This window comes from Branchiostoma lanceolatum, chromosome 16 (assembly GCF_035083965.1).
Source record: "Branchiostoma lanceolatum isolate klBraLanc5 chromosome 16, klBraLanc5.hap2, whole genome shotgun sequence".
Lineage (NCBI taxonomy): Eukaryota > Metazoa > Chordata > Leptocardii > Amphioxiformes > Branchiostomatidae > Branchiostoma > Branchiostoma lanceolatum.
In genome coordinates this window covers 2,929,964-2,955,972 of record NC_089737.1, presented here as the reverse complement: position 1 = coordinate 2,955,972, position 26,009 = coordinate 2,929,964, and the positions used below count along the sequence as shown (strand labels likewise).

Here is a 26,009-nt window from a genome sequence, read left to right as displayed (position 1 = left end):
CCTCTAGACTATCTTATTACAGAATTAGAAGTCAATGATGCCATCCAAAGACTTAAGAACAAAAAAGCCAGGGGTGAGTACATGATAACAAATGAAATGCTAAAAGCAGGTAAAACTCTCTTACTTCGTCCTCTTTTAAACTTATTTAATAACGTCCTCTCAAGTGGAACCTTTCCCCTTGATTGGTCCAGAAGCTATATTGTCCCAGTATTTAAAGCAGGGAGAAAAGATGACCCAAACAACTATCGAGGCATCTCCATATCAAGCTGTCTCGGAAAACTATTTACCTTGATTCTAAACAAGAGACTATCAAACTTTCTCGACGAAAACGACATTCTAAAACCAAACCAGACAGGATTCCGGAAGAACTACAGAACTTCAGACCTTCAGACAGCATATTTTTACTAAAAACCTTAATCTCTAAATATACTAGTACTCAGTCAAGAAAACAGCTGTTCGCTTGCTTTGTAGACCTCTCAAAGGCTTTTGACTCCATTCGGCATGGAGGTCTGCTATACAAACTTTTATCAACAGGTATATCTGGAAGATTCTTTCATGTAATGAAAAACCTATACAGCCAATCCAAAGCAAGTGTCAAAACAAATCGAGGTCTGAGTGAAACTTTCCCCGTCGAAATCGGAGTCAGACAAGGCTGTGTCCTAAGTCCTTCACTATTCAATCTGTACATCAGCGATCTAGCAGACGAACTAAATACAGGAGAGCTAGATTCCCCCCTACTAAACACAACCAAAGTATCTAGCCTCTTCTATGCAGACGACCTTGTCCTGTTATCAACAAGCCAACATGGTCTCCAAAAAGCAATAAACACTTTAAGCCTTAACTGTAAAAAATGGAAGTTATCAATAAACCTAAACAAAACTAAAATAATGATATTTAATAAAAGAGGACACTTGTTCTCTAACTTTAAATTCCAATTGTTAAACCAAAACATAGATATTGTATCGTCTTATAGTTATCTAGGAGTGATGTTTACAACGGGTTGTACTTTCAGCACCGCTACGAAAACCCTGCAAAAGAAGGCTTTACGAGCCCTCTTCAGTATTAAATCAACTCTTGGAAACAGCAGTCCCCCTATATCAGTGTACACTAAGCTAGTCGATGCATGCGTAGTTCCAATATTAACTTATGGTGCGGAGGTATGGGGTAAGATTGGACTAAACGACAATTCTCCAATTGAACAAGTACATCTCAAATTCTGTAAGGCAATCCTGGGCGTTAGAAAAAATGCCACCAACCTTGCCACAAGAGCAGAGCTTGGTAGATATCCCCTCTGGATTGAAGTGTATACTAGAATCTATTCATACTATAAAAGATAGTTAGAGAAATGCCGAAAGATAGCTTACAATATGAAGCTTTTTTAGTACAGCAGGACCTACATAGGAGAAAGATACCATGCTGGCTTTCAAATATTAGTAAAATCTTGGAGGAGTCAGGCTTTGCCTACCTTTTACTTAACAAAGATCAAAACACGCTATCCGCTCAATCTGAACTAAAACAGAGGCTGAAAGACAACTTTCTTCAACATTTCTACTCGATCAGAACTTAATTATTGTGGTGAAAAAGGGAAGAATGGAAACAAGTTGAGAACTTACAAAAAATTCAAGATTACGTATGAAAAAGAAAAATATCTAGATACATGTATACAAAATTCTAACTATCGCCGAGCCATGACTAAACTAAGGATCAGCGATCATCCATTGCAAATTGAAGTTGGTAGGTACAACCAGACTCCACCAAATAACAGAATGTGTACTTTCTGTGACAATGATTGTATAGAAGATGAAATACATTTTATCTTAGAATGCTCACAATACGCAGACATACGCAGATCCCTTGTAAGTCCCAAACAACTAGACAAAAAAAATACGCATCTTAAAAATAACGAGCTATTCACATGTATCATGTCATCTAAAAACGACGATATAATTGGAAAACTATGTGAATTTGTGTACAAATGTTTCAAGAAGAGAGAAGAGACTCTGTAGATGTAGATGGAATATATCACAATGTTCCATTTCTTTTGCTTTATATTTCCTAATGCATTTAGCCCATGCTGGGCATGAATATGCAATAAAGTTCATTGTCATTGTAATACCAGGGCACAGGAGCCCAACGTGTAGTTTTTGCCTAAAAATGCCCAAAGAAAACCTCCATAAAAATGTTTTTAAGGCCTGTTTCAAAAAGAAAATCGGCTGGGGGTATTAGCCGTCTTTACCTCCATGCCAAATTTGGCCAGGTCGTTTGGCCCAAAAATGACGGAGTTTAATCGATTTAACTGAAATGACAGGAGACGGGGGGAAGAAGGAGAAGAAGGAGAAGACACCTGACAAAAACAATATATTTCACACCTATGGTATGGGTAGTGAAATATGATAAAAGTATGACACTTGGCAAAAAAAATTCACAATCTAAACTTTCTTTTCTATCTGTAAAGCCGGTATAACTACCTTTCGACGAAATACACCAGCTTCGCAGGCACTGAACGGCCTGTCACAATTAGCTTTTGCGCATCTCATCTGGCTCCAACTCAGTGAGGATGTCCGTACAGTATTTGATGAGAATAAGTTCCATTCTACTATAATGGTTCTCGGAATATACGAATTTTTGAACACAGCAATCCTTGGTTAATAACTCTCACTGGTACTTAAAGGCATGACTATTTCTTGTCCTTTTCTGAGCTGGTATTAGATACTTATCAGTCGGTACGTCCGCAAGTTTATTAGTCATTTTGTACCTCATGCAAAGCCTGGATAGTTTTCTTCTGTCTTCAAGTGAAATCCACGTGCTGCAGATCTGTTTTCATTTGGTGACACTGGCTGGCACGGTGGCACCCGTGTCATATTTGTTCGTGCAGAATCTGGCAGCTTGGTTCTGCACCCTCTCCAGTTTATCTTTATCTTTATTTGTGTATGGATCCCATACTGTTGCAGCATCATGATTCAAGGTTTGGTCTTACTAGAGACGTGTATGCAAGTGATTTTACCTTTGCCGGGCATACCCACAAATTACGTTACATCACTCCGAGTCAAATTGTTAATGTAACGCCTAGGTACCTGTGGCTTTTTTTTTGTTGTTGCTAGGGCCGTCCACAGAACTTGTTGGTGGTTACATTTGGGGTTCGTTTGTTTGTTTGTGCATGATGTAACATTTTTCGGGATTAAGCAATATGATCCATTTGCTTTTCCATTCCTCGAGCGTGTTCAGATCTTCTTGCAAAAGTTGTGAATCATTCTGTGTAGATAACTTTGTACATTACAGGCAGTCATCGGCAAATAACCACAAATTTCAATCAAGCTAGTTTGGAAAGTCGTTTATGTACAAGTGGAAGAGTAATGGTCCCAAAACCGTTCCTTGTGTAACGCCCGACGCTACTCTGACTGGAGCTGGTGTCTTCCCTTTCTACCACTACCGTCTGCTCCCTATTGGTCCAGATACCCTTTAATTTATTTAGTGTAGTGCCTTGAATTCCATAGTACAGTTTTGTGGGACTTTATCGAAAGCTTTTATTTCCACCCTGCCACACCCCTCATAATACTTGGCTAATGCTTCGGTCCCAATTTCGGCTGTCGTGGTCACAACTAAAAATTTCCCTTAAGCTTCCCTGTAGGGGTCCCGGGGCGCTCCGGCGAGCACTCGGTGGCATTTTATTTAAAAATTTTCTGGGCAGAATTTAAGTGAGAACTGGAATCTCCTATAAACCTATACCACTTTAAGTCTTACTCTCTGTCCAAAGAGCTATCTGCCACTCAAAACCATGACCATAGCATGTCCAGAACACAAGATATCAAGAACAGGAAGTTCCACTGCAGTACCGTAACAAGCCGCTAGGGTACCCAAAATCTAATCATTTTTAGGTCTCATCAAGATATACCCACCTACCAAATATTATGACAATCCATCCAGGCCTTCTCCAGTTATTCTGCTTTTCTACAAAGCCACTTAATTGCACCTCGGATAAACGCACCTTCCATTTAATTGCACTGAATCCCAATATCCAAAACCGGTTCCCATTTACTGCATTGTTAGTGACTCCGCATATCTGCACCGCGCATGGTCACTAATGCCGGATAACTGCACCGATTTTTGTCAAAAATCCTCGACAAGTTAACTGAAAAGGTGCGCTAAAATCGACAAACGCGGTACAAATGAGCCAATACCTGCCAGTGTAAAGGCGCAATACCGCCAATATGTTTAAAACTGTTTTGAATAACAAAAGAAGGCGGTCTCCATTGACAGTTACGTTGATAGGAATCGTATGGGAGGTCCCGGGCGGGTCACCCGTAATCAGTAACCTAGTTTCATGGCGGTACATGATTTACGTAAATCGACAACTCCACTCTACGTAATGTAACACAGAAACTGTTATTCCATAAGTGCCATGACGATGTTTCAGAATGCCTCCCGTGTAACATTACGTGTGTTGTAATGCGGTAGACCGCATGGAAAAATGAAAGAATGCAAAATCAAAACAGGTTCGTAGTCAATTTTTTTTTATTTTCAGTAAAGGGTCAATAAATAACTGAATAGTTTCGTCTGTTTTCTTCGTGCTAGTGTTTCTGACTAACAATGACCCCCTCGCCCATGGTGGTGCGGTCCAGCTGGGCATTTCGCATAATTGCACCAGCCGGATAATTGCACCAAAAACGCTGACAAATGGGTGGTGCAGTTAAGCGGATTATACTGTACATACATTCAACCGCTACCCTATGCATTATATGCATAACCTTCTCGGCGAAGGTAATTACAGGTTACACAATTCCAGCTTAGATCGCAGCGAGATCGCAGGGAGAGCGCCGTCTAGTGGAATTGGGGCCAATTCCATTTGGACGGCGCTCTCACCGCGCTCTCACGGCGACCTAAAATTGGCCAGATCGCTGTGAGAGCGCCGAACTCCTGGAAAACGTGCTCAAGTGGAATCTCTACGGCGACCTCTGCGCGTCCAAAATGCCGAATGTCAGCAACTTTTTATGAGCAACCAAAGATTTCACAGATCACTCAACGAATCCCAGAGATAAAGAACGCATTTTAAAAAAAATGTTTTGTGTGCTTTCTTGTCTTCTCAGTCATACCTTTACCTCTTGTATCATATTTGAATGATAAAATCAAGGGGAAAACAGATGGTCGCTGCACGGTCGCTCAGTTTGTGTCTTAAATCATATGTTTAACTAGTCTTTTCTGTGTTGTCTGTCATGTAAACTGTTTGCAATAGATATATTTTATCATTCTTCGTTCAACGTAAATCACAGGATTTTTGAACCACTGACAATAAAATTTGGAAGGAGTTTAATTTGAATGGAAGCAAGTACTTGCAGTTATTCGTCAATATGTATTACCCATGAGCAAAACTATAATTTGACCACAAAATTCCTAGAAATTCAAGACACACCACTTCAAGAATGAAATTTGTTTGAACTACAGGTAAGACCATTAAATCCTCGTAGAGCGCTCGCTGCGGCCCTTTGATCCCTCGCTGCGGCCCTTTGATCCCATCGCCATCCTCGGCGCTCTCACGCCGACTCTCAAAACCATCGCCGATATCGAGGTGACGGCGGGCATGGCACGCATCGCGCTCTCACCGCTCTCTCGCCGCGCTCCCACGGCGCTCTCGCCGCGCTCTCAGCGCTCTCACGGCGATCTGGCCAAATTGAGGTCGCCGTGAGAGCGCGGCGAGAGCGCCGTCCTAGTGGAATGGCACCCCCATGAAACTACTTATGGGCCGTACCCGGAAATATGGGCCGTACCCGGAAAAAATATGGGCCGTACCCGGAAATATGGGCCGTACCCGGTAAAAATATGGGTAGTCGCGTGAAAGTCGTGTCTAGACACCCTGTACCGCAACGATACACAATCACACATAGCCTATGCTCTGGCAAACATTCCTGGCCACCTCTCTGCCGAGTGGCGTTGTACAAATCGCCCCCAATTTCGAGAACACTCGCACAAGCTGTGGTGAGATGCCGTCTGTAGTGCTCATCTGCATATTTTTACCGGGTACGGCCCATATTTCCGGCTACGGCCCATATTTTTACCGGGTACGGCCCATATTTCCGAGTACGGCCCATATTTTTACTGGGTACGGCCCATATTTCCGGGTACGGCCCATAAGGAGTTTCATGGGGGTGAATGGGGGTCTAATCAATGTTGAGGTCGCAGAACACAGTTTTTATCCGCGACCCCGGGGTCCATGACGCGGCCCAGAAAATAGTGCGGCCTAAATTCTTGAAGACTGGATAGAAAGCTGCATGTGAGAGGCATCCATGTGTAAACTGTGCTGCGTGGTGTTGAAATATGTCGGCTTGTAGACTGTAGGATTTGGATAGTGGGCCTTTTCCGCTTTGTGTATAAATGCGCCATCTTGTGCAACCGCCTCACGGGGTCAGTCGGTGCAGTTCGGTGACCTCTCGCAGAGCGCTGTTTCAAAGTGGGCGTGAGGAGCAGATATGCCGACAGGATTTTTTTATTTTTCTATCTATTTGTAGGCTGTACCCTAAACTCAAACATATTCGTTTTTCGTATTTCTCAAGTGCACTGCGCTATATATTTCACCGCGTCGAAGCTTGTCACCTTGGGGTCCTTAACTATAGAAATCCCCATAGGCCGGAAACTGTGTTCTGCTACCTTGACTGTTGTCCTACATAGTATTCAAATTCGATAGAGACAGGCACCATCATTTTGGGAAACAGAAAGCCTAAAGACACGCATATAACACAAATTTAGTGCTAGTGTCTTTCCCAGTGATATGATTTTCAAGGTTTTCGATTCTGCTCTAACGTTATATAGAACCATGTTCAAACATCCCAGACGTCTACTGTACTTACCCACGCATGGATGGGCTGGCGGGCCGGGTGGGTATGGCAGATCTTGCGGTACCACTGGGTGCATCGCCGGGAGAGGTGGGTACAGATGTGTTTGGGGATGTGCATGTGGTTGAGACGGCGGTAGATGATATGGATTGAACGGCGGATGGGCCGGTGGTGCACTCGCGATCGGTTCTAATTGACACACAAAAATATCATCTTAGCATGTATTACAGTACTAGTATCGTCTCACGACAATTCTCTTCCAGACTGAGAATTGTTGTCAGTATTACGTCACAGTACACAGTGTGTGTATTTATGTGTGTGTGTGTGTGTGATTGTGTGTGTGTGTGTGTATGTATGTGTGTGTATGTAGGTATGTGTGTTTGTGTGTGTGTGTGTGTTTGCGTGTGTATATTTGTGTTTGTGTGTGTGTGTGTGTATGTTTGTGTGTGTGTGTGTGTGTGACACTGTGTTTGACTATTTGTTTGATATTCCATATGTTTTGTCTAGTAATAGCAAATGAAGATACACAATGTGCAATTATGGCCCCAAAATTGAAATTATTCTTGAGAGGATAAGCTTCATGTAAATAACATGTACTGTACAACCACTTTTCCCCAAATTTGCATTGTTATTTCTTATTTCTGGTGTTTGTGAACTTAGCAAAACAAGCTGCACAAGGTCCACTGACCTCCGGAAAACATCTCAAAGTAGGCCCTCCTGCTGTAAACAACAACAGATAATACACTGGTAGGTCCCCTGGGCGGGCTAATTAATTACGCATGCGCATTCTAGATCTTTGAAAATCCTATTATCATTTCCCACAAGGGCGAATACATTTAGGAATTTATTCCATTTTTTTAGTAGTGCTAGTACATAGTCCACTGTGTCTATTTCTAGGGCATCATATATTTATTTTCCCTTCAAAAGCGCAAGAAATCTGGTGAGGATGAAGTTATAGAGAACCTATCAATAGGGGCCACGCTGGCCAGTCAGGATGATAAGAAATACAGAAGCCATGTTCATGAAAAATTAAAAAAAGGCAACCAATGAATCCTGCTAGTTTGAGTTTGATTTTACACATACAATATAAAAGATCATCGTTCATAGTAGAGTATGCTAATTGCAACCGTATTCGCATGATAAATGAAATAGGAAAAATAAGACGTTTACAAATGCTCTAAATATTTCAAGCAGGTATTAGGTCTCGAAACTCGTGTTTGTATTAGATTTATCAAAGACAACAGTTCCACTGCAGTACTATAACGAGCCGCTAGGGGGCTTGAAATCTAATAATCAATCACACACACACACATACACACACGCGCGCGCGCAAACATACACACACACGCACGCACTAACACAAACATATGGAGCGCCGTTGGGGTCAAAAGGTGAAAACACGTCGCGCGCGAAGAAAACACGTTGCGCGTAAAAAAAAAGGCGGAGAGAGAAAAAAAAAAACGTATAGAACATACGTTTATGAAATCGTACGGTTTTCTTGGTAAAGTGTTAATGGCGAGTGCTTCTTATTGCAGCAATTATTGTATAGATTTTCCAATCTCATCTTATTCCGTTAGTTTTGTAACAAAAATACTGTCGGGAAATGGATCAATTTTAAGGATTGCTTGCATGTTGAGAAAGTAACGAAACATAACAGGACAGTCTTAGTTAGTCCAAGGATGTCCTTGGTTAGTCCTGCTGTTGTAGGTTGATTGATTCCAGGGACTTGCTTTACGATCTGTATGGTGATTAAGTTAAGTTTGAAATCACAACACTAGCCTGGGTGCCAGACCACCGCGCTCTTGGAGCTAATCCTTCGGCCGGGGAAGCAACTCGCGCCGCCGCCACAGATAGCACACGGCCCACTAATTACCTCTCGCGAAATTAGAGTTCGGCTGCCAAGCGCTCCCGGGGGCCAACTCTATCCCTAGGTCCCACCCAAAAGGGGTTACCATCGCATCACGCGAAAGGTCTGGTATCCAGGCTATCATAACACTGAAGTAACACACTGCTCCGTTCGTCCCAGACAGAAAAATAACTTAGTACTTGCATACACACTGCTGTTTTTCACATTTCAAGGCTACCATACTAGAGTCACTTCTACTATACTTAATGCTACATCCTTTCTAGGTGCAATCAATATCTCGACACATCAATATTAGCATATTCACTTGATGACCTTCTTGCAAGTAATATCTTTATTAGATTTTTGTCACTACTAAACCAAAAATTACTTCATCCGTTATAAAAAGCAAGCAAACTGATTCACCTAAAATAGTTCGAAAAAGCAGACTTCATGTCCACTCTCAATACAAAATTTCTGTCCCCGGCTTTCTTTCCCCTCTCAAATAATATTTTCTATCCCCGACTTTATTTCCTCTCCCATGTAATATATTCTATCCCCCGACTTTATTTCCTCTCTCATGTAATATCTTTTATCCCCCCGCCTTTATTTCCTATCTCGTGTTATATTTTCTATCCCCCGACTTTATTTCCTCTCTCATGAAATATCTTTTATCCCCCGACTTTATTTCCCCTCTCATGTAACATCTTCTATCACCCGACTTTATTTCCTCTCTCATGTAATGTCTTCTATCCCCCGACTTTATTTCCTCTCTCATGTAAAATTTTCTATCCCCGACTTTATTTCCTATCTCATGAAATATCTTCTATCCCCCGACTTTATTTCCTCTCCCATGTAATATTTTCTATCCCCCGACTTTATTTCCCCTCTCATAAAATATTTTCTATCCCCCGACTTTATTTCCTCTCCCAGTTAATATTTTCTATCCCCGACTTTATTTACCCTCTCCCATATAATATTTTCTATCCCCCGACTTTATTTCCTCTCTCATGAAATATTTTCTATCCCCCGACTTTATTTCCCCTCTCATGTAATATTTTCTTTCCCCCGACTTTATTTCCTCTCTCATGTAATATTTTCTATCTCCCGACTTTATTTCCTATCCCATGTAATATTTTCTATCCCCCGACTTTATTTCCTCTCTCAGGTAATATTTTCTATCCCCCGACTTTAATTCCTCTCTCAGGTAATATTTTCTATCCCCCGACTTTATTTCCTCTCTCAGGTAATATTTTCTATCCCCCGACTTTATTTCCTCCCTCATGTAATATTTTCTATCCCCCGACTTCATTTCCTCTCTCATGTAATATTTTCTATCTCCCGACTTTTTTTCCTATCCCATGTAATATTTTCTATCCCCCGACTTTATTTCCTCTCTCATGAAATATTTTCTATCCCCCGACTTTATTTCCCCTCTCATGTATTATTTTCTTTCCCCCGACTTTATTTCCTCTCTCATGTAATATTTTCTATCTCCCGACTTTATTTCCTCTCCCATGTAATATTTTCTATCCCCCGACTTTATTTCCCCTCTCATAAAATATTTTCTATCCCCCGACTTTATTTCCTCTCCCAGTTAATATTTTCTATCCCCGACTCTATTTACCCTCTCCCATATAATATTTTCTATCCCCCGACTTTATTTCCTCTCTCATGAAATATTTTCTATCCCCCGACTTTATTTCCCCTCTCATGTAATATTTTCTTTCCCCCGACTTTATTTCCTCATGTAATATTTTCTATCTCCCGACTTTATTTCCTATCCCATGTAATATTTTCTATCCCCCGACTTTATTTCCTCTCTCAGGTAATATTTTTTATCCCCCGACTTTAATTCCTCTCTCAGGTAATATTTTCTATCCCCCGACTTTATTTCCTCTCTCAGGTAATATTTTCTATCCCCCGACTTTATTTCCTCCCTCATGTAATATTTTCTATCCCCCGACTTCATTTCCTCTCTCTTGTAATATTTTCTATCTCCCGACTTTATTTCCTATCCCATGTAATATTTTCTATCCCCCGACTTTATTTCCTCTCTCAGGTAATATTTTCTATCCCCCGACTTTATTTCCTCTCTCGTGTAATATTTTCTATCCCCGGACTTTATTTCCTCTCTCAGGTAATATTTTCTATCCCCCGACTTTATTTCCTCTCTCATGTAATATTTTCTATCCCCGGACTTTATTTCCTCTCTCAGGTAATATTTTCTATCCCCCGACTTTATTTCCTCTCTCATGTAATATTTTCTATCCCCCGACTTTATTTCCCCTCTCAGGTAATATTTTCTATCCCCCGACTTTATTTCCTCTCTCATGTAATACTTTCTATCCTCCGACTTCATTTCCTATCTCATGTAATATTTTCTATCGCACGTTATTATTTCCTCTTATAAACGGCTTACATGACATGTTTTCTATCCCCCGACTTTGTTTCGAATACTCTTGACAAATTTCTCTATTGTCAAATAAATCGTTGTAAATAATTAAAAAAACTATTATCTTATCATGTTACCCCCAGTTTTCTTTTCTTCTGCGTACGATATTTCCTCTATCGACTTTATTTCCTCTCTCAGGTAATATTTTCTATCCCCCGACTTTATTTCCTCTCTCATGTAATATTTTCTATCCCCGGACTTTATTTCCTCTCTCATGTGATATTTTCTATCTCCCGACTCTCCTTTCCTCTCTCATGTAATATTTTCTATCCCCGGACTTTATTTCCTCTCTCATGTGATATTTTCTATCTCCCGACTCTCCTTTCCTCTCTCATGTAATATTTTCTATCCCCGGACTTTATTTCCCATCTCATGTAATATTTTCTATCCCCCGACTTTATTTCCTCTCTCATGTAATATTTTCTATCCCCGGACTTTATTTCCTCTCTCATGTGATATTTTCTATCTCCCGACTCTCCTTTCCTCTCTCATGTAATATTTTCTATCCCCGGACTTTATTTCCTCTCTCATGTGATATTTTCTATCTCCCGACTCTCCTTTCCTCTCTCATGTAATATTTTCTATCCCCGGACTTTATTTCCTCTCTCATGTGATATTTTCTATCTCCCGACTTTATTTCCCCTCTCATGTAATATTTTCTATCCCTCGACTTTATTTCCTCTCTCATGTAATATTTTCTATCCTCCGACTTCATTTCCTATCTCATGTAATATTTTCTATCGCACGTTATTATTTCCTCTTATAAACGGCTTACATGACATGTTTTCTATCCCCCGACTTTGTTTCAAATACTCTTGACAAATTTCTCTATTGTCAAATAAATCGTTGTAAATAATTTAAAAAACTATTATCTTATCATGTTACCCCCAGTTTTCTTTTCTTCTGCGTACGATATTTCCTCTATCGACTTTATTTCCTCTCTCAGGTAATATTTTCTATCCCCGACTTTATTTCCTCTCTCATGTAATATTTTCTATCCCCGGACTTTATTTCCTCTCTCATGTGATATTTTCTATCTCCCGACTCTTATAAACGGCTTACATGACATGTTTTCTATCCCCCGACTTTGTTTCAAATACTCTTGACAAATTTCTCTATTGTCAAATAAATCGTTGTAAATAATTAAAAAAACTATTATCTTATCATGTTACCCCCAGTTTTCTTTTTTTCTGCGTACGATATTTCCTCTATCGACTTTATTTCCTCTCTCAGGTAATATTTTCTATCCCCCGACTTTATTTCCCATCTCATGTAATATTTTCTATCCCCCGACTCTCCTTTCCTCTCTCATGTAATATTTTTTATCCCCGGACTTTATTTCCTCTCTCATGTGATATTTTCTATCTCCCGACTTTATTTCCCCTCTCATGTAATATTTTCTATCCCCCGACTTTATTTCCTCTCTCATGTAATATTTTCTATCCTCCGACTTCATTTCCTATCTCATGTAATATTTTCTATCGCACGTTATTATTTCCTCTTATAAACGGCTTACATGACATGTTTTCTATCCCCCGACTTTGTTTCAAATACTCTTGACAAATTTCTCTATTGTCAAATAAATCGTTGTAAATAATTTAAAAAACTATTATCTTATCATGTTACCCCCAGTTTTCTTTTCTTCTGCGTACGATATTTCCTCTATCGCTCAGGACATTTCCTCTCTCCCAACCAGTCAGCCAGCAGGAGAGAAAACAAATCGCATGCAAACGTGAGAAAATAAACGATTGCTGAATTTGTCGAAATCATCAACAAGGGCGTTATATATATCTTGTAATAGCTTTGTTTCGGTTTGTGGCAAGATATGCTACCCATGGTTTTTTGGTGCAATCCGTTTTTCTCTCCAGAAAACCTACATGTTTAATTTTGTTAATTTCATACAAGCGTTTTCTCTTGCGTTTGCATGCGATTTATTTCCTCTCTCCGCAAGTCGCGAGCTGGGAGAGAGAGAAAATAAATCGCATGCAAACGCGAGAGAAAACGCTTGTATGAAACTTTACAAAATTAAACACGTAGGTTTTCTGGTATCTATAATGCCCCGGATCTTTCTTTTAACAAAAAATGCATCCGACTTATTTTCCTCTTTCTGTATTTTTCTTCCCTTGTGTCCTTTCGTCGGGTTTTCATCCCTATTTTCCTATTGCGTTTGCATGCGATTCATTTTCTCTCTCTTTCAGCTCGCGACTTGTGAAGAGAGGAAATAAATCGCATGCAAAAGCAAGAGAAATGCGTCGCGGAATAAAAATAAATCGCAACAGGGAAGGATGAAAATCCAGTGAAACTGAAATAAAGCAAAAGAACGCCAGAAGGAAGGGAAAGTATTAGACGTTAACATGCGTGCAGCTGAAAGGAAATATAAGAAGCTGCATTCAAGCTTGTTGGACGAATATATATGAACCGCAAGCAAATACCAGAGGAAAATGCAGACTGGAACGAAAATGACCCGAACAAAAATACCTGAAATGACGTCAATAAAAAAGCAAATGCAAATTATATTTTTAATGGCCTTGATCACCCATTTCTTTTATCAATAGACACTACTGTGAATCAGACCGGGAAAGTTCAACAGGAACAGGAGACCTCCACTTGTCAAACTTGTTGGAATGTCCTTGGGAATACCATGGGGATACACATTCCGATATTCAGCTCCGGGTGACAAATACCACACCCTTGGTTAAACTATATAAAGGCTGGATAATGTAAACTATTAGGCTTCAGTGTGCTACTGGCAGCCGTGCAGTGCACATCAGTGGAGGCCTGCCTGAGACAGTTTACCAAGTACAAGTCACTCTTCAACTTATGTTTGAAATAACAACAGATATCAGAAATCAAAGTATGGCTACACATCAAGAAGGACACTTAGCCCAGAAATAAAGTAATGACAACAAATGCTTGTGGTTTAGTTTGAGACATTGACTGGCAGTGGCAATTATGTGTACATTTCTACATAGCCCTATTCTATACTGGTTTCTTGGACTACAAGTAGATACCAAAATTACAAGTTATATTTCTAGACACGCAAATACCAAAGCTAATGTGGGAAAGACATTTTCAAGTTGGAAATGTAGATAAAACTCTGACACTGCATTGGCAGGGTTGATTTGAAAATTTGAACAAGGTTGATTTTCCAAAACTTGAAAGTTGTAGATAGTATTGTCTTGATTATCCAAGACCAGGGGGTCTTATCTCATTGAAACCTCCTTGGATTATGTTGCTTTCATGGTTTGATAATGTTCTTACAAAAACCAGTACAGAAAAAAATTGAATTTCTTTACCAGTATCATGGTAATTTTCTTTCCTCTCTCTACGTTTTTCTTTCCTCGCGCTGAAAATATTTCGTCTCTCAAGGTTTTTCTTTTCTCGCGCTGAAGATATTTCGTCTCTCTAGGTTTTTCTTTCCTCTCTCTACGTTTTTCTTTTCTCGCGCTGAAGATATTTCCTCTCTCTGGGTTTTCTTTTCTTGGATTATGTAGCTTTCATGGTTTGATAATGTTCTTACAAACACCAGTACAGAAAAAATTGAATTTCTTTACCAGTGTTATGGTAATCAGGCCCTGCTATTGTTCTTGGCTGGCAGACGCCTTAATCCTTTTATGAATTTATGTGGTTATGGGGGTCAATCCACCATTCAAGCTGCTGGACATGTCTCAGTAGGAACACTTCCTTTACGACTTGCCCCGGGTAAGAATCCGATGGCTTCCTCTCTCTAGGTTTTTCTTTCCTCGCGCTGAAGATATTTCGTCTCTCTAGGTTTTTCTTTTCTCGTGCTGAAGATATTTCGTCTCTCTAGGTTTTTCTTTCCTCTCTCTAAGTTTTTCTTTTCTCGCGCTGAAGATATTTCCTCTCTCTAGGTTTTTCTTTCCTCTCTCTAGGTTTTTCTTTCCTCGCGCTGAAGATGTTTCGTCTCTCTAGGTTTTTCTTTCCTCGCGCTGAAGATATTTCGTCTCTCTAGGTTTTTCTTTCCTCGCGCTGAAGATATTTCGTCTCTCTAGGTTTTTCTTTCCTCTCTCTAAGTTTTTCTTTTCTCGCGCTGAAGATATTTCCTCTCTCTAGGTTTTTCCTTCCTCTCTCTAAGTTTTTCTTTTCTCGCGCTGAAGATATTTTCTCTCTTGGTTTTTCTTTCCTCGCGCTGAAGATATTTCCTCTCTCTAGGTTTTTCTTTTCTCGCGCTGAAGATATTTCCTCTCTCTAGGTTTTTCTTTCCTCGCTCTACGTTTTTCTTTCCTCGCGCTGAAAATATTTCCTCTCTCAGGGTTTTTCTTTTCTCGCGCTGAAGATATTTCGTCTCTCTAGGTTTTTCTTTCCTCTCTCTAGGTTTTTCTTTTCTCGCGCTGAAGATATTTCCTCTCTCTAGGTTTTTCTTTTCTCGCGCCAAATATATTTCCTCTCCCTCCCACGTTTTTTCCTCTCCCTTCTTTTTGACCCCATACGGCGTGCCATACAAACACACACACACACACAAACACACACATACATATGCACACACGAAAACATAAACCTTCTCGACGAAGGCAAAATTAGCATTATTTATGGTATGTTTGCCATGATTCAGGAAGCAAGATTTGAATTAATTTAGTTCTCACAGTGCGATTCATGTATACGTTACATAGCTGTGACTTGAAAAATGGCTTACCTGTGATTGTCAGTGGGGCGTTTTCCTCTGGCCCCTTGGCTTTCCTGCTGGCTCCGGCCCCCATGGTGAAAGACTGCCAGGGTAAAACAAAATGTCACAAGACAACAACCCAAGGGTATAGTAGATACGGTGACACGTTTGTTTGAACGTCCCTTGTTTTTCTCAGTACAATACCGTGACCTTGCTGCCCTTGCCACCTGGTTGTCAAGGACGACGCCGTGTTTGGTCCCCCGCTGCGCAACTTAATACCCGACCTCTGCCAACTTGTCAGCAACTTGTAAAGACAACAAACTATCCGTTGATATGAAAACCATTGATTCGAGCTTTGCAGTGTCTAATTTGGATGACGTTATATAAACACATAAGGTGCAAAAACATAGGCAGTCTTTTGTGTCACCTGCTACTCAAGTGACGGTTCGGGTATGTGATATAGGCCGACATGAGTAAACATGCTGAAGTACTAGACGGCCAGCTAAGCTCGCCCGCAGAACTGGGGGCCAAAGGGCGGTAGCTTTGCTTTTGTTTACCGTGGGGCCTTTCATGTGAGCCCGTGTGTGCTTCGCAGATTTGCTGATCGCTTGTAAGGCTACAACTCCAGAGTGAGCTGTCTCTGTTGTAAGTTTTGAGTTGTAGAGTGTGGATGGCTCATGGGTGTCTCGGTTTCAAAACCACAGCAGGATAAGGAGAATAACATGGAAGGCAGCCCTAAGACAGTGTCTCCGGGGGATAGGAGGCACAAGCACAAGCATGGACGTGAACAAAAGTCAACGACATCGTCTCGATATTCAAAGGGAAAGAGCAACATAGACCTTCAAGGCTCACGAGTGACCGTAGAAGAACCTCTGGGGGCACAGGTATTGTTTTTCACAGCTTATGATTACAAACTTTAATTGTCCCATTATCAATGTTTGGAAGCATACAGCTTTACTATCGTATACAGATGGATACAATGTAGTTAAAGAGATTATCATAGCCTCTCATGTAGATATTAATTCAATACATTGTTTTACGTATACGAATACAGATTGACATTCCTTATACTGTTAACACGAAATATTTGGCTACAGCATAGTGTACGTTTCCACAAGTAGAAAAGATTACATATCCTTCGGTATTCCTAATTATGTTTCCTTAGCAAAATTGCAATCTTAAGTAAACGTTTACATTTTGAATCTAGCGTCAAGTTAATTTTGCAAATTCTAATGCTATCAGTTACGACATTTACGCATTTACTTAGGCTGTTCCGTAACATTTCGGTAGGTATGTCTCAGGTGACTTTCTCTGATGGTCTCTGCAATATTTCCATGCAGGGTGTGACAGCTACACGTACACATAGGACGAAGGAAGGGGGCAATCTGTATCCTTTCCATCAAATGCATGAAGCTAAAATCGCCTCACAAGAAGGTAATCAAAGTTCAAAGGACAAGCCAGGCCATGATTTGCTTAAATATGAATTATACAGCAATGGACACATGACAATGTCTAGTCATCCAACAAAGACAGCAATGTTGCAAGGTATGCAGGAATATGTCAGTGACGAAGAAGACGTACGGGATGATCACGGACAACTTGCTGACAATAACAACGACTTTAAAAAGGTCTCAAAAATAGAGACAAATGCATGGGGGACAAGCGAACCAGCTGAGGAAATGGCTATTGAATTGGACGCGGTAAAACTTGAGTTCATCAAGAAGGTACACGGAATCGAGTTAACTGACATTCGCCACAGGAACGATGTTGTCATTGAGCAAACAGAGTCGCAACCGTGCAAAGTCACCTTTCGGACATATAAACCGGGAAAAGGTGACGCGGAGCGTGCTTGTGAGCAGTTTATGGAACTGTATCGCCGAGTCTCGGCAGCACTGTCAAGGAATAACACCGTAAATGTTCTGCAAGTGCTTCCGGATTGTACGATACGGGCCTTGAACAACGCACTCACCCTTGCCAACGCCGACAATCGTGTTCTCGTCAAAAACTGTCTTAGTGACGATTTTATGGTAATTTTCTATGGATCGGAAACCGACGTAGCCAATGCTATTGACAATTTTATTAAAAACGCAAGACAGAAAGATGACCATGAAGCCAGCACTTTCCTACAGCCCCGTATAACTCACATGCAGATAATGGATACCCAAGATTATGACAATCTTCGAATACCTAAGGCCAAACACCTTGAAGGAACAATAGGCGACATCAAGATAAGCGTTCACGAAGGGGATCTGACGCAGGTAACGGTAGATGTCGTGGTCAATGCTGCCAACGAACGACTAGACCATGCGGGTGGCGTGGCCTTGGCTATCAGCAGGGCTGGGGGTAGGAAGATTCAAAAGGAATCGTACGAATATGTTGACAAACACGGTACCATACCCATCGGGCAAGTCATGCACACAGGGGCAGGAAAGATGCCCTGTCAATACGTCATTCATACAGTAGGGCCAAAATGGAACAATCACGGAGACGAAGAAACCGTGAAGGCCCAGCTGTATGAAGCACTGGTTAATGTTCTGTACTACGCGGCCAACAGACTAAAGGCAACGTCAATCGCCATTCCAGCCATAAGTGCAGGTACGTTACAAATTCTACATCATTTTTACGTTTAGATTTGCTTGAACTTATACAACTTGATTATTTGTATGATATGATGTAAATTTTTATGAAACGTCAATATCTATTTCTTCTTGATATCATTCGTCACATGTCTGTATGTGCTGAAGCTGGCCGTCATTGTTCTCTATCGTCTCTTGTCAGCTGTTACCCATTGTGCCCCCGCCCATCCTCAGCCCATGTCTGCAGGGTCTCGACCCACTGTCCTCCCCAAGATATCGCCTGGGCGCCTCTCATGTTCCTTCTAGCTTAGCTCAAGTTCAGAAACACCCTAAGGAGTCACATCCTCGGTATTATAGGGACTAGAAGCATCCCTCATGGTCTCGCTCTTTGCAAAAGAATGGAAAGTCTCTTGCTATACAGAAATACTGTAAGCAAATACATTTACAGTAGTAAGTAAAGTTAGTCCAAAATCCCTATCCTTGACAGGAATTTACGGGGTACCAGTCGACGTCTGTGCCGGGCAACTTATGCTAGCAACGTTGAAGTTCGTCCAGTCACCCCCTGAAAACAACACGCTGCGTGACATCAGGTTCGTCAACATCGATGACCAGATAAACCGCACCTTCGTCCGAATCTTCAGTGACAGCCTTCCGTCAAACCCCACTGAGCCCTCGCTGTCTAATCACATCGGTGAAGAAAAATGCCCAATCTGTATGGACAACGCTGTACGACCAAAAAAGCTCTATTGCTGCAGCAATGTATTCTGTAATGACTGTATCGATCAAGCATTTCAGGTCAAACCTGTGTGTCCTACCTGTGGCCATCACCACGGAGCCCTAAAAGGCACCCAACCATTAGGAACGATGGAAGTCTCTAAGAGTCGCCAAACACTTCCAGGCTACCACAACTGTGGAAACATACAGATTCACTACCATATACCGGATGGAATTCAAGAGGTGGGACAAATTAGCACCAACATTTTACCATGATTGCAAATTCATTTCAAACCTATCACTTGTCTCTGTCATTTACAAAAAAAGGAAAAAGTCTTATGCAAATGTGAAGACCCTCTTGTTACATATACTACTGATATTGATAGTCAACTTATTCATCCTATTGATCAAGAAAGGGGATTGTAATAAAGTGTTAATGACCCGCCCCTATCTGTATATGGTGTCATAACGCCTGGTCATTTGCTATAACCACCGGATAAATCCACCGAGTGAGTGAACCATATACACCAAGGGATATGCGGGTCATTAACGTTGTTATCATATAGCCAATCCAAACTGACCCATATAAGAGTAACAAATTCCTATATGACGCATAGATGCCTTAATACTATACATGTAAATACATTTGTCCAATTTTTGGGAAATGCATTTGAAAGTTTACATTTGTCCCTTTTTGTACTGAAGGTTACAGATTTCATTTTGAAACCAAAATTTCCACAGAAATATTTCATAACATTGCAATCTTGGCATGTGAAGTCTTTTTCAAATCCACTCTACTGGACTCATCATTCCTCCCTTGATCATCGTTCCTCTCTTCTGGGTGCCCTTCTGATTTGTCAATATGTTTGGTGTATAGCCCCTTCTGATTGGTCAACATTATTAATCGCCACTTGTGTTATGTGTATAGCTCCTTCTGATTTGGCAACATCATTATTCACCACTCGAAATTCATTATTCGCCACTTGTGCAACTTCTATATTATGACATTACGGCGTCATAACTGATATGCAATGGGGACTTCTGATTGGTCGACGTCATCTGGCTATATGATGATAACGGATTATAAATAAGTGTTCTTTTTACTAGGAGTGTCACCCGAATCCAGGGAGACCGTACGAGGGGACGACACGGGTAGCCTACCTTCCCGACAACACACAGGGACGAGAGGTTCTTCGACTGCTGACAAATGCCTTTGACAATCGGCTAGTCTTCACCGTCGGGGCGTCGGTGACGACCGGCCAAACGGATGTAGTGATTTGGAACGACATTCACCACAAAACCAGCCCCGACGGCGGGCCAACAAAGTAAGCTGATAGTGGCAATTATCACGGACCTATCTTGTTTTGTAAATGAAATTTTGAGGAAAAAGAGCAATACCAGTCTGCATGGTGTGATTATGGTTACAAATCCATCAACTAGAACTAAAGCATACCAGGGTGTTTTTATAACGATTTTCAACACATTTTCTTATGCAGGTACGGATACCCGGATCCCGGCTATCTCAGAAGGGTGACGGATGAGCTTGCTGCCAAAGGCATAAGATGAAATTATCGCTTCGAATGGTGAGTATGTCTCCTAGTCCTTTTTAATGTTAATTTCCCCATCTACCTTAAATCTTTTGCGCTTCCCTTTTGTGGCATTCAGATTAATCAAACATCCATGGCAAAGGAACTGAAAATATGTTCACTCAAGAATTTAAGAAGAAAATTATTACTTTTTTGTCTCTGCAAATTTCAATTGAATGTTTGTTATTATAATTATTAATTATACAATGTGAGGAATATTTGCCATGGTACAAGTCATTTCTTAAACAAGCTCATTTCGTCTCTGTTGTATTCCAGGTGTCCCGATGGCACATTATCAAACATCATTCAGCTGTAAAATATGTACTATTAAGGATTTTTGGTCTTTCAAGGTTTTGTCAGTTTACAAAGAATAAAAAACGAGAAGTTGCATTCAATGATGGATCCATGTAAACCAGAAAAATGGTTTTATTCTCTTCTTTTATGTGATTAAGATGAATGTCGAGATGTACAGACTTGACCGAATTCTAGACAGCCTTAGTAAACGTGAACTCAAATTTGTCATCCGAGGAGACCAAATAAAGTGTACAAATAGCATGTGCAAACAACAGGCACTGTGATGCTAAGTCGGGAGTTTCTTTGTTAACGATTAATCATTGTTTTGTATCGTGCATTATTTTAACAGTAACACAGGTGTTTTACATGGGTATCAAAATCTGTTATGATTAAAGTAAACATCTGTTGCTCTTCAAGCTGATTTATTTCCGTTTTAAATTCGTTGATGACTACAAACAACTGTATAGAAATACGCCTCTTTGATTTTTGATATGTCTCTTCCATGGTTGTAGTTGAACCAAAAAGGATGTAAATTGGTTTGCAGAAAGATTAAGATATCTTGTTATACTCTGTGAGAAAGGTTCTTTACACAAAGCTATCACTTGGGGCCCGATGTACCAGTAAGTTCATGTTGATTTGATGATATGGATGACATTCGCGCGCGCATCAATTTTCATCCGTTTCCAAAAATGAAGTAAAAATTTTCATCCATACTGTAAATCGCACAAAGCAGCTGGAAAATTATCAAATATTGCCGTACATTTTGGGGAAAATATTGCAAAACGATACCAATGTCGTAGAATGCCAAAATCAGTTCCAACGACGACGTCAAAGAAGAAGATGTGAAGAAGTGAAAATAAAGACTCTTTTATTCGCTATACCATACTCTGTGTGTTAGCCATGTGTTCAACTTTCCTGACCACGTCGATTTCATGATTAAGGCAACTTTTTTTCCAAACTTTTTTTTTGTCCCCAGAGGGTATCATCCATATAATCAAATCAACATGGCCTTGATGGTTAAGAAGGGATCGTATAGGGGTATAGATAAAGGAAAAGTAATTCTACCTCCGTGTAACAACAAAATACACAACAGACATAACAAACCGTACCAAGCTGCATGTGATGAATCAAAACAGGGGAGGAGAAGCTGGCATTCCACCACTTCATTGCAACCGTCTGCAAAAACGAAGCAAAATATACCCTTTCTCTTACAAACACTTGAGTTAATCAGCTGTGCTGTCTTTTTGGCAAAGGGCTATCGAATGCAAGAGTTTTTAATTTCATAAAGTGCAAACACAAAAGGCTATGATCTAAAGGAATGGGTGGCAAGATCCAGGCAAGAACTGTGATCAATCGTTGCCTGCTTTGGACCACAGCGCCCAAGGACAACAGAATTCGATCACGGCAGTGACCTACATGTATTATTGCGCACTGACCTGTGCCATTGTTAACGGGTCAGGGACGCTTGTTGACTCACCAATGTAACAGGATATCATATACAACTCTTTTCGGGTGCCCAGGTCATGTTGTATAGAATACAAATAGTACCCGCGAGGGTGTGTATGGTGATGTATTGATAATCTGATTTTGGTATGAGGGTTCAAAATAGCCGATCAGGATACACGACAGTTCAGCTTACCATTCTTAGCGACGTTTTTTCCAAATGCCCAACGTACAGTAATGGTCTCTAACGGACGGTACTGAAGCCATTTCTGACATTAAACATGCCGAAAAACTCATATCCTTCAACGATTGCAACGTACTACACATGTATGGTGATGGAGTGTACCTCGCACTTTGCAGTGGCGGGGAGTTACTCTGCCCAGGGCAGATACGCAGTCCCAGACGGAAACTTGTAGGAGAGTGTGCAAGCCTTATTCTGGTAGCCATTCACGTTATGATTCCGTTGAGGACAATATATTATATAATAAGACGAATCCCGTTATGTTCGTCGTTTTTCGGGAAGCTTATGCCTATCCAGAATACCTCATATACGAGTTATCTAGGTCAAACTGAGTTGCAAATCACCTTGTTCTGTACATCAAAAGATACAAACTATTACTAGTATACACATATATACATGGTATACATGGTCTTGACTCCAGAATAAATATGCACAATGTTTGTCTATTTTTTTGTCTTTTATCTTCAAGTTGCATCAAACATAGCATTAAACATTAATACATTTTTATCACATCAGTATCATTGGACGATGACTTAAACAGAGTTATACGTGTGTGTGTTTTTTTAGTTAGGCCACAGCAAGTAATTTTTTATGGATGACATCAGCGCGCTCATTAATTTTCGCCTGAATTCGAAATAAAAAAAACAAGAAATTTCATTGCCCTCCGACGGTGGTCAACATGCAAAAAATTGGCAAATTTGTCGTAAACGTTGACAGTCTAAGGTGTTTCATTGCATATGAATACCCAGTGTAGTTCTTGCCCATGATGGTATGACAAGCTGTTTTCTGCGTTTGTTCTACTTAATTGAGCTGTATACACATCTTCAAGAACAGTTTAATGTTGACAGTCTAAGGTGTTTCATTGCATATGAATACCCAGTGTAGTACCTGCCCATGATGGTATAATAACAAGCTGTTTTCTGCATTTGTTCTAGCAAGGACATCATATAAATAATGGGGGGGGGGAGGTTCTAGTTGATTGAGCTGTATACACAAGGTGTTTCATCGCATATGAATTCCCAGTGTAGTTGCTTCAGATGATGGTACAACAAGCTCTTTTCTGCATTTGTTGTAGTTAGTCTATTGAGATATATACACATCTACAAGGACATGTTAACATTGAATCAGGGAGGTTTTATATTATATATGAAACCTCATTGGTTGAATACAGGAATAAAAGACCTGTTGGTCATGATATATTTCGTCGCCTCAATTCTTGTTTATCAAGACTTATGATCTCAAAATTTGACAAAATATAGGAATCTTGTTTTTTTTGGCCCGCTTTGTTTTTTCTTCGCCCTATCTCATTAATTTTGGAGTCTGCGGAGAATGTCATCCATAAAATTTACTTGCTGTGGCCGTAAAACTTTTAACATTAGAGTAGTCGTTTTGTTTCATGTTCTTTCACCAGCATGACGAGGTATCACATATGCGAGAGCCGGTACTGTAAATTTGGCCTGGCAGCTACGAAACTACTTCGGAGAACTCGTACAGAAGGTAACTACGAAACTCGTGACTTCGGAGAACTCGTAGAGTAGGTAGCTACGAAACTATTTCGGAGAACCAACGTGTCATGGTGATCCTGACACCCTTCTTTTCAAAACCATTGGTCCGCAGCATGCAAATCTAAGGTTGTTTTTGCTCTCCTGCAGAGTGGTGTTGATTTCACCGACCAAACAATGTAGACACTAGGCAGCGCTTAGCTTGCCTACAGTTCAAGCCATACATTTGGCTGAAGAACTCGCTCGTAACCGTACCTTATTTACTACGTACTACGTGCAGCGGACGACTGACAAGGTTTCTCAACGGCTACATCTTAAGAGTTTTAGAAGATCGTCGTACTGTCAAGGACAAGGCCAGTATACACTAGGCATAATTTACAATATACCCAACAATGTGTTCTATCGAGGAGGTTTTATGTCTCGATGTAAACTTAGTTGTTTTTTTTGCAGCTGATTTAGCTCGAAGAGTAAAGATTCGATAACATTCAATGCGTTATTTTTCAAGCAGGCCTAGTGTTTGAAAATAATTTGTCTTAGACTATGATAGATAGCGAAGTATTATCGCCCTGTTTACTATAGCCTGAGTGACACCCTAGTTCTTTTACCGGGACTTCCATACTCCCCTTACTTATAGGGGCCTCGTTAGCTAACTAAGACGATACCCAGGCCAATGACTTATTATTATTAACACTATACTGTGACAGTATCATATCAAAATCATTCAAAAGATAAAAATACGTCTTTTGGGTGTAAAAAAAAATTAAACATTTTGATGTAAGCATTCCGGGCCTGGGGGTACGTGCGTAGCACTATATATTACAACTAGAGTGGCCGCGCATCGAGCTGGCGACGATCGCGCGTCCAGGTTATACCCCCATTCCGCTAGGACGGGAACTAAAATTTAACGGGGCGCTCAACGAATTTCATAGATAGAAAACGAATATTTTTACGCTTTGTGTGTTCGGTTGTCTTTTCAGCCATGCTCTTACATGTTGCATGATATTCCAACTATGAAATCAAGGATTAGACAAATCCAATTTTGGTCCCAGCGAGAACGCAGCGAGAGCGTAGCGCGATCGGCGTCTAGTGGAATGGGGGCCTAACAGGACATCGTTTAAGTTGTACAAGTGGTAACTATATGACACGGGCAACGGGTAAGGTAGCGCTAGCACTTTTGTACGGGCTGTGCTACAAAAATTTCAAGTAGTAAGTATATAGAGAATGGGAAAAGGAAAAGGCAGCACTTTTTTACGGGCCGTAGAACAAGCAGTACCGTAGTACACAAATGTACTTGTACTGAGACCCGGGAGAGGAAATGGCGGCACAGGAAGTACAAGTAATACAAGTCACGGTAACTATACCGAATCATGAAACAGGCCAGGCAAAGGAAAATACAGCACTCTATTGCGGCCCGAATCACAAGTAATAGACTCGGCAAAGCAAAAGGCTGCACTATTGTACGGGGCGTGGTACATGTACCAGTTATACTTAGACTCAATGTTGTATGGACCGTAGCACAGGAAGTTCATTCGAGGTTTGAAACTTTTACCAGTTTTAGGAAGGTTTGATACAACCTAGCGACCCCGGCACCGGAGGCTAATTTTTGCACGGCAAAGCATAATTGCCATGCGTTTACCACGTGAACGCCACGTGCCGCGCATGTCGGGTAAATTCACAGATAAACGCTATTTTTTTTCCATCACGTCAAGCAAGTGGCGGGACAGACATAGTGATTTTACTATCATTTGTCTGTAGACTACTTTGGACAGTTACTGTGCATTTTTTCTGGTCTATGTTCTTCAAGCATAGCGCTAGAAGGTAAAAGATGAAGTGGACGATAATGGGATACCCTAGCAGAATTCTTCGTCATATACCTCCAAGTCAGTATAAATACATGTTCGCACGGC

At 40.7% G+C, this 26,009-nt stretch overlaps 2 protein-coding genes across 3 annotated transcripts in view; one reads left to right on the top strand and one right to left on the bottom strand.

Moving 5' to 3' along the window:
• Positions 1-15,929, bottom strand: part of LOC136421654 (protein mono-ADP-ribosyltransferase PARP14-like) — a 41,514-nt gene extending 25,585 nt beyond the window's left edge. Inside the window, exons 1-2 of the mRNA XM_066409121.1 lie at positions 15,777-15,929; positions 6,840-7,013 (exon numbers count right to left, since the gene is read on the bottom strand). Coding sequence (XP_066265218.1) covers positions 6,840-7,013; positions 15,777-15,840 — 238 coding nt within the window. The 5' untranslated portion in view covers positions 15,841-15,929. The remainder of the gene's footprint in view (positions 1-6,839; positions 7,014-15,776) is intronic.
• Positions 15,930-16,261: 332 nt separating this feature from the next.
• On the top strand, positions 16,262-23,046 carry LOC136421655 (uncharacterized). Of its 2 annotated transcripts, none has more exons than XM_066409122.1 (6): positions 16,262-16,630; positions 17,087-18,341; positions 18,810-19,279; positions 20,144-20,361; positions 20,533-20,619; positions 20,899-23,046. In XM_066409122.1, exons 1-5 carry the CDS (start codon positions 16,424-16,426, stop codon positions 20,600-20,602), a joined length of 2,220 nt encoding a protein of 739 aa, XP_066265219.1. In that variant the 5' UTR covers positions 16,262-16,423; the 3' UTR covers positions 20,603-20,619; positions 20,899-23,046. The 2 variants fall into 2 exon arrangements, with proteins under 2 accessions (XP_066265219.1, XP_066265220.1); XM_066409123.1 differs by having other exon boundaries at positions 16,270-16,630; positions 17,239-18,341.
• Positions 23,047-26,009: the final 2,963 nt, after the last annotated feature.

What these genes read in the sequence shown, in the direction of transcription:
- LOC136421655 (XM_066409122.1), top strand. Translation starts at nt 16,424, where the DNA reads ATGGGTGTCTCGGTTTCAAAACCACAGCAGGATAAGGAGAATAACATG. An exon ending in CATTCCAGCCATAAGTGCAG is followed by an intron (nt 18,342 to 18,809) that starts GTACGTTACAAA and finishes TATCCTTGACAG; the next exon opens with GAATTTACGGGGTACCAGTC. An exon ending in CCCGACGGCGGGCCAACAAA is followed by an intron (nt 20,362 to 20,532) that starts GTAAGCTGATAG and finishes TTTCTTATGCAG; the next exon opens with GTACGGATACCCGGATCCCG.